This window comes from Staurois parvus, unplaced genomic scaffold (genome assembly GCF_062004578.1).
Source record: "Staurois parvus isolate SC_StPar_1 unplaced genomic scaffold, SC_StPar_1.0 ptg001200l, whole genome shotgun sequence".
NCBI lineage: Eukaryota > Metazoa > Chordata > Amphibia > Anura > Ranidae > Staurois > Staurois parvus.
In genome coordinates this window covers 2,453,655-2,469,000 of record NW_028318996.1, presented here as the reverse complement: position 1 = coordinate 2,469,000, position 15,346 = coordinate 2,453,655, and the positions used below count along the sequence as shown (strand labels likewise).

The window sequence follows — 15,346 nt, the reverse complement described above, 5'->3', positions numbered from 1 at the left end:
AAGAACCCATTTTCTCTTGGCATTAACAAGGGGAAAATGGACCATAAAGATAAAGGAAGATATACTAAACTATAAGAATGCGAAAATGTATATGAAAAGTGTAAAAGACATAATGTGTGTGGATAGAGAGATCTCCGGTGCCCGGGGTCAATAATTGGAGATGTAACAATTTAAGATATTATCTATATGATATAAATGAACACTTCTTATAAAGCAGGATAAATAAAATGTTATGCATCTTTGGGAATTGAGGCCTATTGTGTTTTACATATTGAAAAACAGCTGGCAGTACACCTTGAAGTCCAATACTTGTTCGTAGATTAAGCCCAGTGTAGGTGAAAGGTGTCAGAGGAGGAGGTCTCGGGCAGTTCTCCTGAAGAAATAGTTTTGCAAGCATTAGACTTCAAGGTTTGCTGTCAGCTGTTTTTCTCTGGCTTTGTCGGCAGTTGGGGGGGGGGGGGGGAGGTAGAACCTCCTCCTGGTGTTAGGACTTGGTCAGTGGAGGAAGTGATCCACAATAGAAGACTTGAGTGCAGTGGAAAAACTTCATTAGTGGATTTTATTTGGTACTTTTTGGGTAAACTTTTTTATGTTTTAACTCACATAAGCAGACCTCTACAAAAAAATCTAAAGCAGAAATATGCATAGTACACAATCTCTCCTTTTCTTTGTGATAGATGGCCACTTGAACCCAGAAGTAGTGAAGTACCGCCAGCTCTGTCTGAAGTCCCAGTACAAGCGTTATGTCAGCTCACAGCAGCAATATTTCCACACCCTGCTCAAACAGATCCTGGCCTCCCGGAAGGTAAGCATGAGCTCAATTGGGAGATGCATGAGAGGGGACACCTGGCCTCCAGTAGGTGATTGTGAGCTTGGACAGGACATGCATAAGAGGGGCCTCACAGAAGGTGAGCGTGCACTCGGATGAGTGAAACATGAGGGGTCACCTAGCGTCTCAGAAGGGGAGTATGAACCCAGATGGGTGATTCGTAAGACGAAAATGACCATCAGTGACTATTTTAGTGCATATTAATGAAAGGGAGTCAAAATTGCTTGTACTGTTATTTATGTAATAGTATGATGTTGGTATGACTATGGACAATCTGGATATTGGACTGGTACCTTCAACGATCACCTTGGATTGTGATGAGTCAAGTATTGGAGTGCCACAATGTAATGTTCAAACCCTAGATGTACATTTTTTCCAAAGACAAGTTACTTACAAAATCCAGCTCATTCTGGGACCTAAACTCCATCCCCTTCATCAGACTTTGAAGAAGCAAAAATAAAAATTATGCAGATGCAAAATTCAATGAATAAGTAGCTGTTTTTACCCACTGCTTGACAGATGCAGTGCAAACTCGCCCAATTTTAGAACACCTAATTATTCATTGATTGTTGAGTTTGCATAAATTCCTACTTCGTTTCTTTAAGCCCTGAAGAATGGGGAAGTGCATTTCCAGGCAAAATCCTTTACATTTATTTATCAATCGTTCATTCCTTGATGTTAACTTGAATAAAATATCCAGTGTCCTATTCCCCTTTTATACCCTGCTTCTACCTGATGTTTCTGCATCACCCTCTCTGCAGCATTTTCTTTGGATGGTCAAAAACAAAAGTTCTTCTCAAAGTGCATTGTCACCCTACTTCTGCATCACCTTCCTATAGATCAACTGAGTGATGTAGTCATGCCGGTATTTCATGTCTTCTGTAGGCCTCAAATGAGAGCTAGTTCTAACAGGGCTTCTCTGAGTGATGCGCGTAATAGGTCCTGCCCACCAGCTCTGCAGGAAATGGACAAAGCAAAGGCTTTGCAGTTTTTATTTATTTATTACAGGTACTTATATAGTGCTGTCAATTTACGCAGCGCTTTACATATATATTGTACATTCACATCAGTCTCTAACCCTCAAGGGGTGTACAATCTAAAGTCCTTATCTTACATTCATACATACACATAGTAGAGCAAATTTAGATAGGCTCCAATTAACCTACCAGCATGTCTTTTGAGTGTGGGAGGAAACCGGAGTACCCGGAGGTAGTCACAAATAGAACATGCAAACTCCAGGCAAGTGGTGTCATGGTTGGGATTCAAACCAATGACTCTAGTACTGCCAGGCAGAAGTGCTAACCATTTATTTTTGAGCACATTAAAGTGTTAAACATAGTTTATCTTTTCATTTTTTTAAAAAATGCATGGAAGGGTTTTCCTTTGAAACCGATGCCCCTTTTTTACCTTCTATTTTTTTTATTGCCTTTCTACTTTTCTAAGAAATTGGAGTAACATATAATAGTTTAAGTGATAGCGTTACAGCTGTGTGCTTGTAGTGTTTCCCTCCTTCCCTGGTTTAAATGTTGTATGTTTTCCCCGGCATGCAGGAGCTTTTGGATCTTGCCAGAAAGAACGGTCCAGACCTGGTGATGAAACGGAAAACCACTTCTCCACGAAACACACCGGAGGAGAGGGAGAGGCGTGCACAGCGGCGGTACCTGAAGATCCTACGAGAGGTGAAAGAGGAGTGTGGAGATGGTACACTGTCCTCGGAGGAGGAAGGTAAAAATCTAACTCTGAAAGTATGTCTATCAAGAGGTTTCCTGTTACACATGTGCAGTTTATGGTTATTATGGAATTTTATTTTATCTTTAGATTTGACCTCTTGGCTCCCAGGGTCGCCCACCAGTTCTCCAGGTGCTAGCGTACCACTCCGCTCTGTCCCCACTCTGTCCACACAGGACATGAAAACAGCCGGTAAGTCCTCCAGTGTCCTTGTATGCCATTGTTTACTGCATTGTTAACCATTAGCCGCCCGGCCAATGGCCGTTTGGCGGCTTCAAATGTGTCCCTGCATTCCGGGTGCACGCCATTTGGCGTGCTCCCGCACATGCGCCGTTTGCGCTAATGCAGAGCGGCGCAGCAGTGCGATCTGTCACCGGCCGTGCACCTCAGACACGGCCGATGACAGATCCGAGTACCGGCTCCCGTTGCTGGTACCATGTGACCTGCTGTGACCAATCACAGCAGGTCACATGACGGTTGTATACAATGGATGGCTTCATTCATGATGCCATCCATTGTATACTAGTGCCTAGCTGTGAATGGTCACAGCTAATCACATGCACATGTCATGTGATTAGCTGTGACCAAATCACAGCTAAGCACAAAAAAAAAAAAAAAGCTGAATGAATCGATTTCATTCAGGTAAATGCTTGCTTATAGCAAAGTAATTCTTTGCTATAAGCAAATTGTGTAAAAAAAAAAAAAAAAAAAAAAAAATACTGATCACTTCCCCAAAGTAGTACAATGTTACTATGGTAACATTGTACTACTTTGGTCATAGTAAAATATGAAAAAAAATCTTAAAAAAAATTAAAAAAAAAATGTAATAAAAAATTAAATATATAAAAAAATTAAAAAAAAAATATAATAATTTTTTCATACTGTCACCAGTCAGTGTCCCTGTTAACCGCCATGCCAGTTATATGATGACACTGTACTGCACTGGTGACAGTATGTAAAAAAAAAAAAAATAGTGAAAATTTTTTTAATTTTTTAATTTTTCGAAAAATTATGACAAAAAAATACAACTTCAAAAAACTCGCCATGCCTCTTATGAAGTACGTCGGACTGTCTACTCTGCAAAAAGGGGTCATTTGGGGATATCTGTACTATTCTGACATTCTTTGACCTCAAGAAATTAGATTGGCCGTCAGTACTTCAGGATTGATCAATAATCAGATCTATACCATAGTTTGTGAACTCTATAACTTTCCAACAAACTAAAAAATACATCCTAATTTGGGTTATTGTCACCAAAGACATGTAGCAGAATACATCTCGGCCTAAATTTATGAAGAACAATTATTTATTTGTAAACTTTTATAACAGAAACAAAGAAAAAGGTGTGTGTTTTTTTTTCAAAATTTTGGGTCTTTTTTTGTTAATTTAGCAAAAAATAAAAACCCCAGCGGTGATTAAATACCACCAAAAGAAAGCTCTAGTTGTGTGAAGAAAATGATAAAATTTTAGTTTGGGTACAGTGTTGTATGACCGCGCAATTGTCATTCAAAGTGTGAGTGCTGAAACCTGAAAAATGGCCTGGGTGGGAAGGTGTAAAATTGCACGGTATTGAAACGGTTAAAGAGGACTTCTTCTGTGGAAATTGTGTCTAGAAAAGGCATGTAGAGGGCAAAGAGCTTAGTCACCGGTACTTCCCCTGCGGTCTCACTGCAGCTGTTTTTTTTTCCTGCTACTTTAGCATGCCCATTTCTAAACTTTGTGTCTGTGTGGATTCCGCCATTTTCGTAGAGGCAGGGCTTTGCTGGCTAGTGTCAAAGTTGCCACTCTGATGACTGTTGATCATGAAGAAGCAGGAGGAGGAAGTACAGATCCACAGAATGCATTAAGCAGAGAGAGCCTTGCAATCTAGGTCCTCAGGTTCACCTTTCTCTCCAGAAAGAACAGTACATTAGTGTGGCACTTTAATTGTGGACTTGTTCTCTGTGTTGAAGTGGAAATCATGGTAGAGGAACAGGGATTTCCTCATGTCAGAGCTACCCCTCTGACTGGTGATCTAGTGTCTGGTGGGGATATGATGAAGAAACAGTAGTGATATCTTCTAAGGAACATCTAGAATTATGTTCACTTCACTCCCAGAATTCTCTTCAATCTCAAATAGCATTTGAAGACATGGGAAAACCATAAAATGTAGTTTGTCTTTACAGATGGACAATACTTTTGCTATACCACTTGTAAACATTTATAAATAAATGTTGTTTGTTTCCTTCTGACCATTTGATCCACCTGGGTTTTTTTTTAGAGCACGTTTTGTGCTATATATTCCATCTGAATGTTCTTTGACTATGTATGCGTTACAAATGTTTCAATGTGTAGTAACTATGCAGTATATATTATGCAGGGCATGTACTTTGTTGTTGGTAATCTAAAATAATAAAAGCATCCTTTCCTTTTTTTTTTTTTTTTTTTTTTTTTTTTTTTTTTTTATTTTTTATTTTTTATTAAGCTGTTGAAATAGATAGAGGTACAAAACAAAGCCTATTGGGCATACCCAGGCTTATACATTACACACAGGGAAAAATATAAAACAATGCAACAATTTTATTTGACAACCAAGTTATCCATATTAGATACAGCTCATTGATATATACAGTACCAAGGATGACCGTGATCACCATTTAGGTGTTTCTCAAAAGGTAAAAAGAAAATAGAAAGGATATGAGGTAAATCATGTTGGAGTATCACCTGAAGGATTTGTTGCAGATGAGTCAACCCAGATATCCCAAATTTTGGAAAATGTTGTGGGACAATCCCTAGATTCATAAGTGTATTTATATAGCGGTTTTGCTGAATTGATCAGACTTTTCCAGAAGTCAAGGGTAGGTGCCGTCGGGGACTTCCATTTGAGCAAGATGGCTTTGCAGGCATAAAATAACAATACACCTATAAGCGTTCTTACTGCTCTAGGCATGGCCAATAAGTGGACTAGACACAGTCGCAGATAACCACAGTCAGTGGTACAAATATCATTGTAGACATATATATACACTAGGAAACCTCTTTCCAAAAGGACTGGACCACAGGGCTCAGCCTAATACCATGTATAAAGAATGCCGGGTCTTCTGGACAGTGCCAGCATTTAGCCGGAGGACTCTATGGAGTATCTTAACTTGGATTAGCCTGTCCTTCACCGAGACCAGTTGTTGCACAGGATATTCCCAGATATCCTCCCAGTTCTCTGAATCCATGTACGATGCAATAAAAGAATTAAAAAAAAGATATATTGTTCATCTGAGACCTTGTAATACTTTTCAGTACAGAAAAGTGTAACTGTGTAACATACATTTGTTTAATGCAGATAAAGTTGATCTGACAGAGCGGGATTTGAAAATGATGCTCAGGAGACATCGAGAGAAACGGAAGCTTCAGCCAGTAAGTGTCCGTGACTTCATATTGTAAGTAGCTTCATATTAAGTAGCAGAGGGGGTTGTTATGTAATGAAATTAACATCAGGTGCACTAGATGGGCAACAATGAGACAACCCCCAAAACAGGAATGGTTTTACAGGTGGAGGCCACTGATATTTTTTCCCTACTCTTTTCTGACTCGCTTTCACTAGTTTTCCATTTGGCTAGGGTCAGTGTCACTACTGGTAGCGTGAGGCGATACCTGGACCCTACAGAGGTTGCACAGGCAGTGCAACTCCTCCAGGATGACACATCAATACATGCCATTGCCAGAAGGTTTGCTGTGTCTCCAGCACAGTCTCAAGGGCATGGAGGAGATTCCAGGAGACAGGCGGTTACTCTAGGAGAGTTGGACAGGACTGTAGAAGGTCTTTAACCCATCAGCAGGACCGGTATCTGCTGTGTGCAAGGAGGAACAGGATGAGCACTACCAGAGCCCTACAAAATAACCTCCAGCAGGCCACTGCTGTGAATGTCTCTGACCAATCAGAAACAGACTTCATGAGGGTGGCCTGAGGGCCCAATGTCCTCTAGTGGGCCCTGCACTCACTGGCCAGCACCATAGAGCTTGATTGGCAATTGCGATTGAACACCAGAATTGGCAGGTCCGCCACTGGCGCCCTGTGCTTTTCACAGATGAGAGCAGGTTCACCCTGAGCACATGTGACAGACATGAAAGGGTCTGGAGAAGCCATGGAGAACGTTCTGCTGCCTGTAACATCGTTCAGCATGACCGTTTTGGTGGTGGGTCAGTGATGGTCTGGGGAGGCATATCCATGGAGGGACGCACAACCTCTATAGGCTAGACAATGCACCCTGACTGCCATTAGGTATCAGGATGAAATCCTTCGACCCATTGTCAAACTTACGCTGGTGCAGTGGGTCCTGGGTTCCTCCTGGTGCACGACAATGCCCGGCCTCATGTGGCGAGAGTATGCTGGCAGTTCCTGGAGGATGCAGGAATTGATACCATTGAATAGCCCCCACGCTTGCCTGACCTAAATCCAATGGAACACCTCTGGGATATCATGTTTCGGTCCTTCCGATTCCGCAAGGTTGTACCTCAGTTTGTCCAGGATCTCCGTGATTCCCTGGTCCAGATCTGGGAGGAAATACCCCAGGACACCATCCGTCATCTCATTAGGAGCATGCCCCAACATTGTCAGGCATGCATACAAGCATGTGGGGGCCATACAAACTACTGAGGACCATTTTGAGTTGCTGCAATGAAATTTCAGCAAAATGGACTAGCGTGATGCATCGTTTTTTCACTTTGATTTTCGGGATGTCTTAGAATTCAGTCCTCTGTAGGTTGATCATTTTAATTTCCATCAAATGATGGGGCATCCTTACATTCCTAACACATTACCCAGTCCATATCAGTATAGATATCCAGCATGATATTTTTTCCCCATTGAGATCTGATGTGTTTTTAAAGTGTTTCTTGAATTTTTTGAACTATTGAATTGGGCACAGAGGCTCTAGTTGAGCTCTCCCTTGCACACATCAGGGTTCTCACCTGTGTTACCTATGAAGGTGTGTCGTAGTGGAGGAGCCCTCGCTGCCCTGCTGAAATGGATACAGAATTCCAGGTCCACAGATAGAACTGCAGAACATGACATGAACATTGGGATAGAATGATATTTGGAGAAATGTTTGTTTCATTGTTTTGTAATTGCAAAACACCAATAAAAAGCATCTTTAGAAATGCAGCTACAGATGAAAGATCTCTCCTGAAGGTCTACACTGTCTATATATGATATTGTGCATTTATTATCACCAAAGGTAATACCGATACAGGTGTTTACTGTAGATGCAACCAATCACAATGCAGCTGTCACTTTTGAGTGTTTTTTGGGAAGAAGCAATTTGGTTGGTTATCTCTGTACAGTTGTTTTGCTTATATATGCGGTCCTAGATCATATATTATCCTCCTCATTCTCCTGTAGGATCACCCTGATCTGATGATGGAAGAGATCTCCATGAATGACATAATGACTCGTGTCAATGCTGGCCGTAAGGGATCTCTAGCAGGTAAGTGACTCTTGCTCCATCCATGTCTGCTTGTTTTCAGAATTCTTAAACCGCAAAGGTTTTTTAAAACAGTGACCCACAGTATTTGTTCCTACACAAGGACGACTTCTCTTCGCTAGAGATAAGACAACCTTAGGTAGAAACAAACACTGTGGCCATTTTCTCTCTGCGGTAAAAAAATGTATGAGGGCTGCCATTGCTGGGCCTCTTTTTATAATTCTGTTTGCTTGGCTTTCTTTCATGATAGAATCACCTTAAATAGACACTCCAGGGGACAGAGAGACTAGTTAGCAAGCTGCTAACACAATCCCAGAACCACTGCAGCTGTTTTAATGTCAGGAAACCCTCTTGTCACATGATCCTGTGCTGCTCCAGTTTTCTGTCCTGCAGTGTGTGTGAGAGGGTGGCAGGGCCAGGCCCACCTATAGGTTGAGGAGGCACTTCCCTTGGGTGCAGTACGCTATGAGTGGTGGATGTAAAAACATCACCACTGTAGCCGTACCGCCGAGTATATTACACTGCCGCTACTGCAGATTCTCCACCTACAGAAATAGTATGAAATGTATAACTGACAGGGTCGCTGCCCAGATTCCATGCCTGCAGGGAGAGTGAAGTATTTTGAATGGGAGCACCACTGCCCAGATTCTGCACCCACAGGGAAGGTCATGGCATTGGGTAATAAATCAAAACTGACTTGGTGCCTCCAGTTGGACTGGAAGTGCCAGCTAATAGGGCAGAATTAAAGCTAGCTAAAGTGTCATTGTATTCTATGTGTGGCTGTCTGCCTGGGGGTGAAGTGTCTGGAAAGGATTAATACTTGGGTTGCTCCCCAGGCTCCTGGTGGAAGCAGGTTGAAACAATGAGAACCAGCAGAGAAAGCAGAGCCCAGCACCCTCTACCCACCTTAGGGACACCTGCACTTTTGCATCCTTGTCTTGGGTGCCAGAGGCCCTGGCACTGGTGGGTGGGTCTGACCTAGGTTGGCAGAGGGAGTGGAGCTGGAACCCAGAAATGCTGAAAATGGGAATACTTGCAACGATAGGAATTAAGTAGCTGAGCATTGAAGTGTAGCAAATGAATGCCGAAAGGGAAATGAAAGACTGACTGACTGACTGACTGACTGAGTTCTAAGTTTACAAATGTGAACATATTCTACAAAAAACTGGTGACTTGTGATTGGATAGTTATTGTACACAATGAACGTTTCTGCTCCATGCTCATTGCTACCATAGTTAAGCTGAATAAAGCTATAGTATAGCAATCTGAACTGGTTTTTTTTTTTATCTGAAGGGCTTAAGGGAAACCTATCATAACAGAAATATTAAGGTTGATCCCTGCATACTTGCTCTGGGTCAGTGACTTAAAGTACTGAAGGCAGTCAGCGTGATGGCCAAGCAGCCAGCATTTTCACAGGCGAGGTCAGTGATAACAGCATAAGCATTGCTCTCATGGCTGTGTCAGGGTCCGCCACAGCATCGCGCCCGACGCATGCACGGTCTTGTCAGCTCGCGCCGGGATACGGGCACTAGGTCCCGGCCGGCCACGGCTGAGGGAGACTCGCGCATGCGCAGTAGGTGCCGCGAGTCCCTGCTGGGCGGCCAATGACAGCGCAGGGCGCAGTATTTAAAGATGCCCTGCGCTGTCATGGATTGCCGCAAGGTCTCTTCCTGTACCTGAGTTCCTGTGTTCCTGTACCATTGTAGACCCGGATTGCTCTGACTACGCTGCCTTCTCCTGATATTGACCCGGATTGCCCTGACTACGCTGCCTTCTCCTGTCCTGACCCCCGGCTTGTTTTGACCTCTCTGCGGACTGACCTTCCCTATACTGACCCTGCGTGTGACCTGACTATCCTTTGCCTGCCGTTTCTGTACCTCGCTGCCCCCTCGGTGACAATTGGCTAGTTTGACCACGATCCGTCCATCCATCCATCCATCCTGCCTGTGCCTGTCGGCCTCCTCACATCTGGCTCTCCTCCTCCTGTATCCATCCCCGGAGGTTCCCTCTGCCACGGGTGGGATTGCTCGGAGGTCGTGACCTGGTCCTGGTCTGCTTCAAGTCCATCCCCACCATCAGGGGCCCTGGTGAACACGCAGACCGGGACTTAGACTCCACGCTCTGGATAATCCTGCCTAGTGGGCTGCCAGAGGCACCACCAGGCGGATTCGTAACAGACTGTCTCTCATGCCACAGTAATATTGTATCTTGATTCTGAAAGGGTGGAAAAATAATGGTGGAGTTCTTATTTCAGCTGGATGTAGAACTGTAACTTTAACTGATATTATCATCCCTCAGACAAGTGATTACCAGTCATCTCACAATACTCTTCATTGTGTCCTTCAGTTCTCCGGGGCACATTTTGTCCCATTTTGATTGGTGCTATGAATGCTGAGTTAGTGTGGTTGACAGTGCACCCCCATTCCCTGTTCACCATCTTGCACTCTGTTCAAAACTTGTCTTTGGTATCTTTCAGCACTTTATGATTTGGCCACAATGAAGAGACGTGTAAAAGAACGGGACGAGCGAAAGAAGAAGAAAATGAAGCCAATAAAAACGGAACCGGAGGATTTCCCAGATGCTCCTGAAGAAGCGGATATAATGCCAGCCCTCCTTCCTTCTGACTCACTCAACCTGACCTCTGTGAAAGAAGAGTAAGTTCACCTGGAATGTACAGTTTATAAAAACAAAAGCAAAAAAAGTTGTATATTTTATGGGCTGCTTAGTCTTTTTCTTCTGTCACTCGCTGTTTTTCCGACATTGCCTCTTTTCTCCTGCAGGCCCATGGAGGATGTGAAGCCACCTTTGCCCTTCAATGAGATCTCAGCCAGTTTTTTCAGTCTCCTGCTGGATATACTGATGGCAGAGGGGCCCTCCAGTCTCATTCTGGTGAGAGAAGGACACTGTGTGTGACAGAGAATTATATTCTGTGCATTGTTTTTCTACACAGTTATAGGTGTAGGACCTTTACAATGTTTTAACTAATGTGTGTTTAGAATATGAATCTTAGGTCCACTGTAGTCATAAAGGGATGGACATGGTCCGCAACAATACTCGGGCCGTGGTGTTTAAATGATGCTCAATTGGTACTACGGGGCCCTAAGTGTTTCAAGAAAATATCCCCCACACCATTATACCACCAGCCTGAACCATTGATACAAGGCAGGATGGATCCATGCTTTCATGTTTACGCCAAATTCTGACCCTACCATCCGAATGTCGCAGCTGAAATTGAGACTCATCAGACAGCTGACAGAAGTGACACCTGGTGTGGTCTTCTGCTGGCTGCTGTAGCCCATCTGCTTCAAGGTTCAGAGATGGTAATCTACATACCTTGGTTGTAATGAGTGGTTATTTGAGTTACTGTTGCCTTTCTATCATCTCGAACCAGTCTGTCAATTCTCCTCGGACCGCTGACATCAACATGGCATTTTCGTCCACACAACTGCACTGGATATTTTTTCTTTTTTTGAACATTCTTTGTAAACCCTAGAATGGTTGTGTGTGAAAATCCCAGTAGATCAGCAGTTTTTAAAATACTCAGACCAGCCCAGCTGGCACCAACAACCATGCCACTTTCTAAATCACTTAAAACCCCTTTCTTCCCCATTCTGATGCTCTGTTTGAACTTCAACAAGTCGTCTTCACCACATCTAGATGCATAAATGCATTGAGTTGCTGCCATGTGATTGGCTGTTCAGCAGTTTGTGTTACCAAGCAATTGAAGAGGTGTATCTAATAAAGTGGCCGGTGAATGTATGCCTGTATGGAGGGCCACAGATGAGATTATGCTTTGTAGGAACCAAAGGAGGGTGTTTCTTCTCACAGTGTGCATTAGAAGTTGCAGCAAGTAAGATAAAGCTGTCTCATTTTCTAGCTGAAGAACATCCATAAACATTTAGCTCTTTTTCCTCCTAGCCTGACTGTTCCTGGCCCAGCCCTTTCATTTATTGGATCTCAGATATTTCATTCATAGAGTCTCAGCTGTAGGAATTAGGCGAATCTGCATAGGAATGCCCATTCCTCTAAACTGACATCCACCCACCCACCAATTTTGATATTTATATAACTCCACCTAAGATCCAGCCCACAACTTCTTAGCGCTAAGCAAACAAAGGAAACCGAGCAAGGCACCAGATTGTGGTGGTGCAACATACAGCTCACTGCAATCTGATAGGGCTGCAGGCCACAAGCTGGGACCCACTACAAGATGGTAAATCAGGGGCGTCTCTCCTCCCACTCACCGCACTAACAGGGAGGCAGACAGGAGAACATGACAGGCTGTGGGGGAGGGGGGGGGGTGGGCCGCAACACGTTTACCACATTTCCTTTTTCAAGCTGATTTACTGCTGGTTACTGTTGTTCCTTCGTGCTAAGGGTTCTTGAGAAGAGCACTAAGGCAGTGTGCTGATATGTATTCAGATGTCTATATAAAGCACCCCGCCACCTCTGCCCCCCCTCCCCCCCACCAACCTTGATTACCTGTTTTGCATAGAGAAGCACAAAGACCCAGTGATGCTTTTACTAGGTCTAAAATAAAGTACGTATTGAAAACTGAAGGGATTTTATTTAAAAGTGTGATCAGTGTGTTGATGAAGGGGAGGGGGAAACCATGTAAGGCAAAGTATAAGCAGTTTAAACGTCAGATTTAAATGTTTTCTTGTATTTTGTGACCATTTGATCTCCCTCAAATATTTCAGCTGGAGGAGAAGGTGTCCCTTTGGCAGGTCTCGCCCGCCAGTACCCTGAACAGCTGGTACTCTGCTGCCTCAAATTGGTGTGACCTGATTCAGTCTGCCCTTCTATGTCTTAGCGGAGACAGCAAAGGTAAGTGTAAGCTCTGTTGTCCATTATGAACTGGAAAATCCCTTCTCAACCTCTAAAAGAAGAAATAACATATCATCTGAACAATTTCTTCTTTTTATTCCGACTTTCTTTTGATTTGTTTATCATTTTTTTCTTTTTTGTTGAATGCCACGTGCTTTATTTTTTTTATATGGATTTTTTGCTTGTGCATGTATGCTCATACATGAAATACTTTCTTTGTTCACTGTAACTGTATTTTGTTTTAATGGTTAGATAAATAGTCATCTGTATGTGATGTGGTGTGCTGTGTGCTTTATGACTCTTGTGCCCACTCCTGATAACTGCAGGCCATATCCAGGAATAAATTGACATAACAGAGTAAATAAGTAAAGGGAAGATCGACTGACATTGACTCATAAAAGCAGAATTCTGACTGGTGCTGCAAATATTTAATAACCACATTTAATCCAGGTTAAGGTTAAGTCTGTAGATCCACAATGTTTCACACTTGCATAACATTGAGTCTGTTTTAGTGTTTACATTCCAAAATCTCTCATTATGGTGGCTTGTATCAGAATAAAATCCTTGTCATAAAATGCTTTGAAAGACTCTGCTCTTTGAAATGAAGTCCAATAATTGACTAGTATTCAGTCTAATTTCTGTTATGTGTGTATAGTCCTTCCTATTTACTGTAGGCTGCAGGAACATGTTAAAGCATACACTACATATTATGAAAACCAGTTTAGGAAAGACTTGATGGGCCAACTGGGATGACTCTGGTGCTTTTTGGATTTGGTGCTAGCAGTGATTAGTGCATGTACTCGACAACTCGGACACCTGGTGGTCCCACATTGAAAACATCCAACAATGGAGGGGGAGTAATTTTGGCCCTCAAAACCAGGGTGGATTTGATTTAAATCAAACTGATTTAAATCACTAGTCAGTAAGGCTTGATTTAAATCCTAGTTTTTCTACATAAAGACTAATTCTTGCTGGTATAACTTTAATATGCAAGTAGATGAAGATTTTTAGAATAACAACTTTTCATATTCGTTTTTTTTATCCCCAGTTTAATAGGTTAATCATTCATATTTGGACAACTTTTCTGTTGTACTTAGGAAGGAGAAAAATAATCATTACCTTAATAATAACAATTTAAATAGATTTATTCATCTGAAACAATAACATTCCAGCATATGTGATTTGCTTACACAAACATCCATGTTTGTTAACTAATTTGGCTAAACAAAATATATATATTTTCAGAAACTTAGACTGTCAGCCCCTTCCTCCTCACACTTCGTTTCACTTTCTTCTTGTGCAGATCTATTCCACTCCAAACAATCAGAAAAATATTGTTTCTATTCTATTCGCTGAACTTCTTGAAACTTAGCAGTGAAGGGGTTGATTCTGTATTCATAGGTTTGTAGAAGTTAGGATTAAGGTCTTTTTCTTAACTCTGTTCATGTTATAACATTTTTGCTGTGAAGAAGAGGCATGTGATCTCCGCTGAGTCAAATTCAGTTTTGAGAACTGCAAAAGAAAACCAAACATCTGTGATAATATCTTGTAGGGAGAGAAACTGCCCAATAATCTTACAAAAACCTCTGGAAGAGCATGACATTGTGAATGGATTCATGGAATTTATTTACCAAAAAAATTAAACATATACAGCCTTATTCTACATAATTAAAAAAACTAATCTTTATTTCATGATGGAATAACCTTTTGGATGGTAATATATTTTCCTCAAAAAGCATTTTATTCAAAAAAATCTGATTTAAATCAAAAAAATCTGATTTAAATAAAAAAAAAATCCGTTTAAAAAAAAAAAAAAAATCATTGATTTTTATCCACCCTGCTCAAAACGCATTTGTTTTTATTTGACCAATTTGTGAACAAATAATCTTGGACTCTTCCTTCCTTTGTGTGTCTTTCTCTGTTTTGATCTGCTGCTGGGTAACCATTGGAGGGAGCCTTGCTGTGAGAGCTGCCTGCCCCGAGCTATTGAGCTTGCTTAAGTTTTCCTTCACTACTACACAAACCAGTTTTAAAATCCAAGCACTCTTTCAACGAGTTTTTCTGAAGCATACTTGTAGTGCAGTATTATCATAGTTGCCATTGCAGTGGCAGTTCTTTTCAGGTCCCTACATTCCTTTTGTTGTAGAGTAGGCTCATCTAAAATTTTGATGTTTATTGAATATTCTCCATTGTCTATTCCTCTATTGGAATTGCTCTCTATACCAAAAACAATATCGGGTGCTTCAGACAGAGCTGCACATGCAGTTTATTTGGTAATATTCCATTGTCCATTTTTCACGTCGGAGAATAACTTCTACATGCCACAGGTTTGTAGCTGGGGGTGTCTCTCTTACTCTTTATTTGTTATTTGCAGGTGCTTTGTCTGGTCTAACTCCCTATGTAGAGTTCAGGGAGAAGACGCAGCAGTGGAAGTGTCTTGGTGAGTACAACGACCCCTCTACATCATTCCATGTGGATTTAAAACATTAAAAAGAAAAACTATATT

The 15,346-nt window shown here is 42.0% G+C and overlaps 1 protein-coding gene across 3 annotated transcripts in view; it reads left to right on the top strand.

Moving 5' to 3' along the window:
• NFRKB (nuclear factor related to kappaB binding protein) overlaps positions 1-15,346 on the top strand; it is a 44,064-nt gene that overhangs the window by 10,424 nt on the left and 18,294 nt on the right. For 2 of the 3 annotated variants that reach the window (XM_089660078.1, XM_089660077.1), the window contains exons 4-12: positions 678-805; positions 2,380-2,554; positions 2,648-2,749; positions 5,874-5,947; positions 7,932-8,016; positions 10,490-10,667; positions 10,794-10,902; positions 12,714-12,840; positions 15,215-15,280. In XM_089660078.1, coding sequence (XP_089516204.1) covers positions 678-805; positions 2,380-2,554; positions 2,648-2,749; positions 5,874-5,947; positions 7,932-8,016; positions 10,490-10,667; positions 10,794-10,902; positions 12,714-12,840; positions 15,215-15,280 — 1,044 coding nt within the window. Of the gene's footprint in view, positions 1-677; positions 806-2,379; positions 2,750-5,873; positions 5,948-7,931; positions 8,017-10,489; positions 10,668-10,793; positions 10,903-12,713; positions 12,841-15,214; positions 15,281-15,346 lie in introns of all 3 variants that reach the window. The other variant, XM_089660076.1, reaches the window with a different exon arrangement.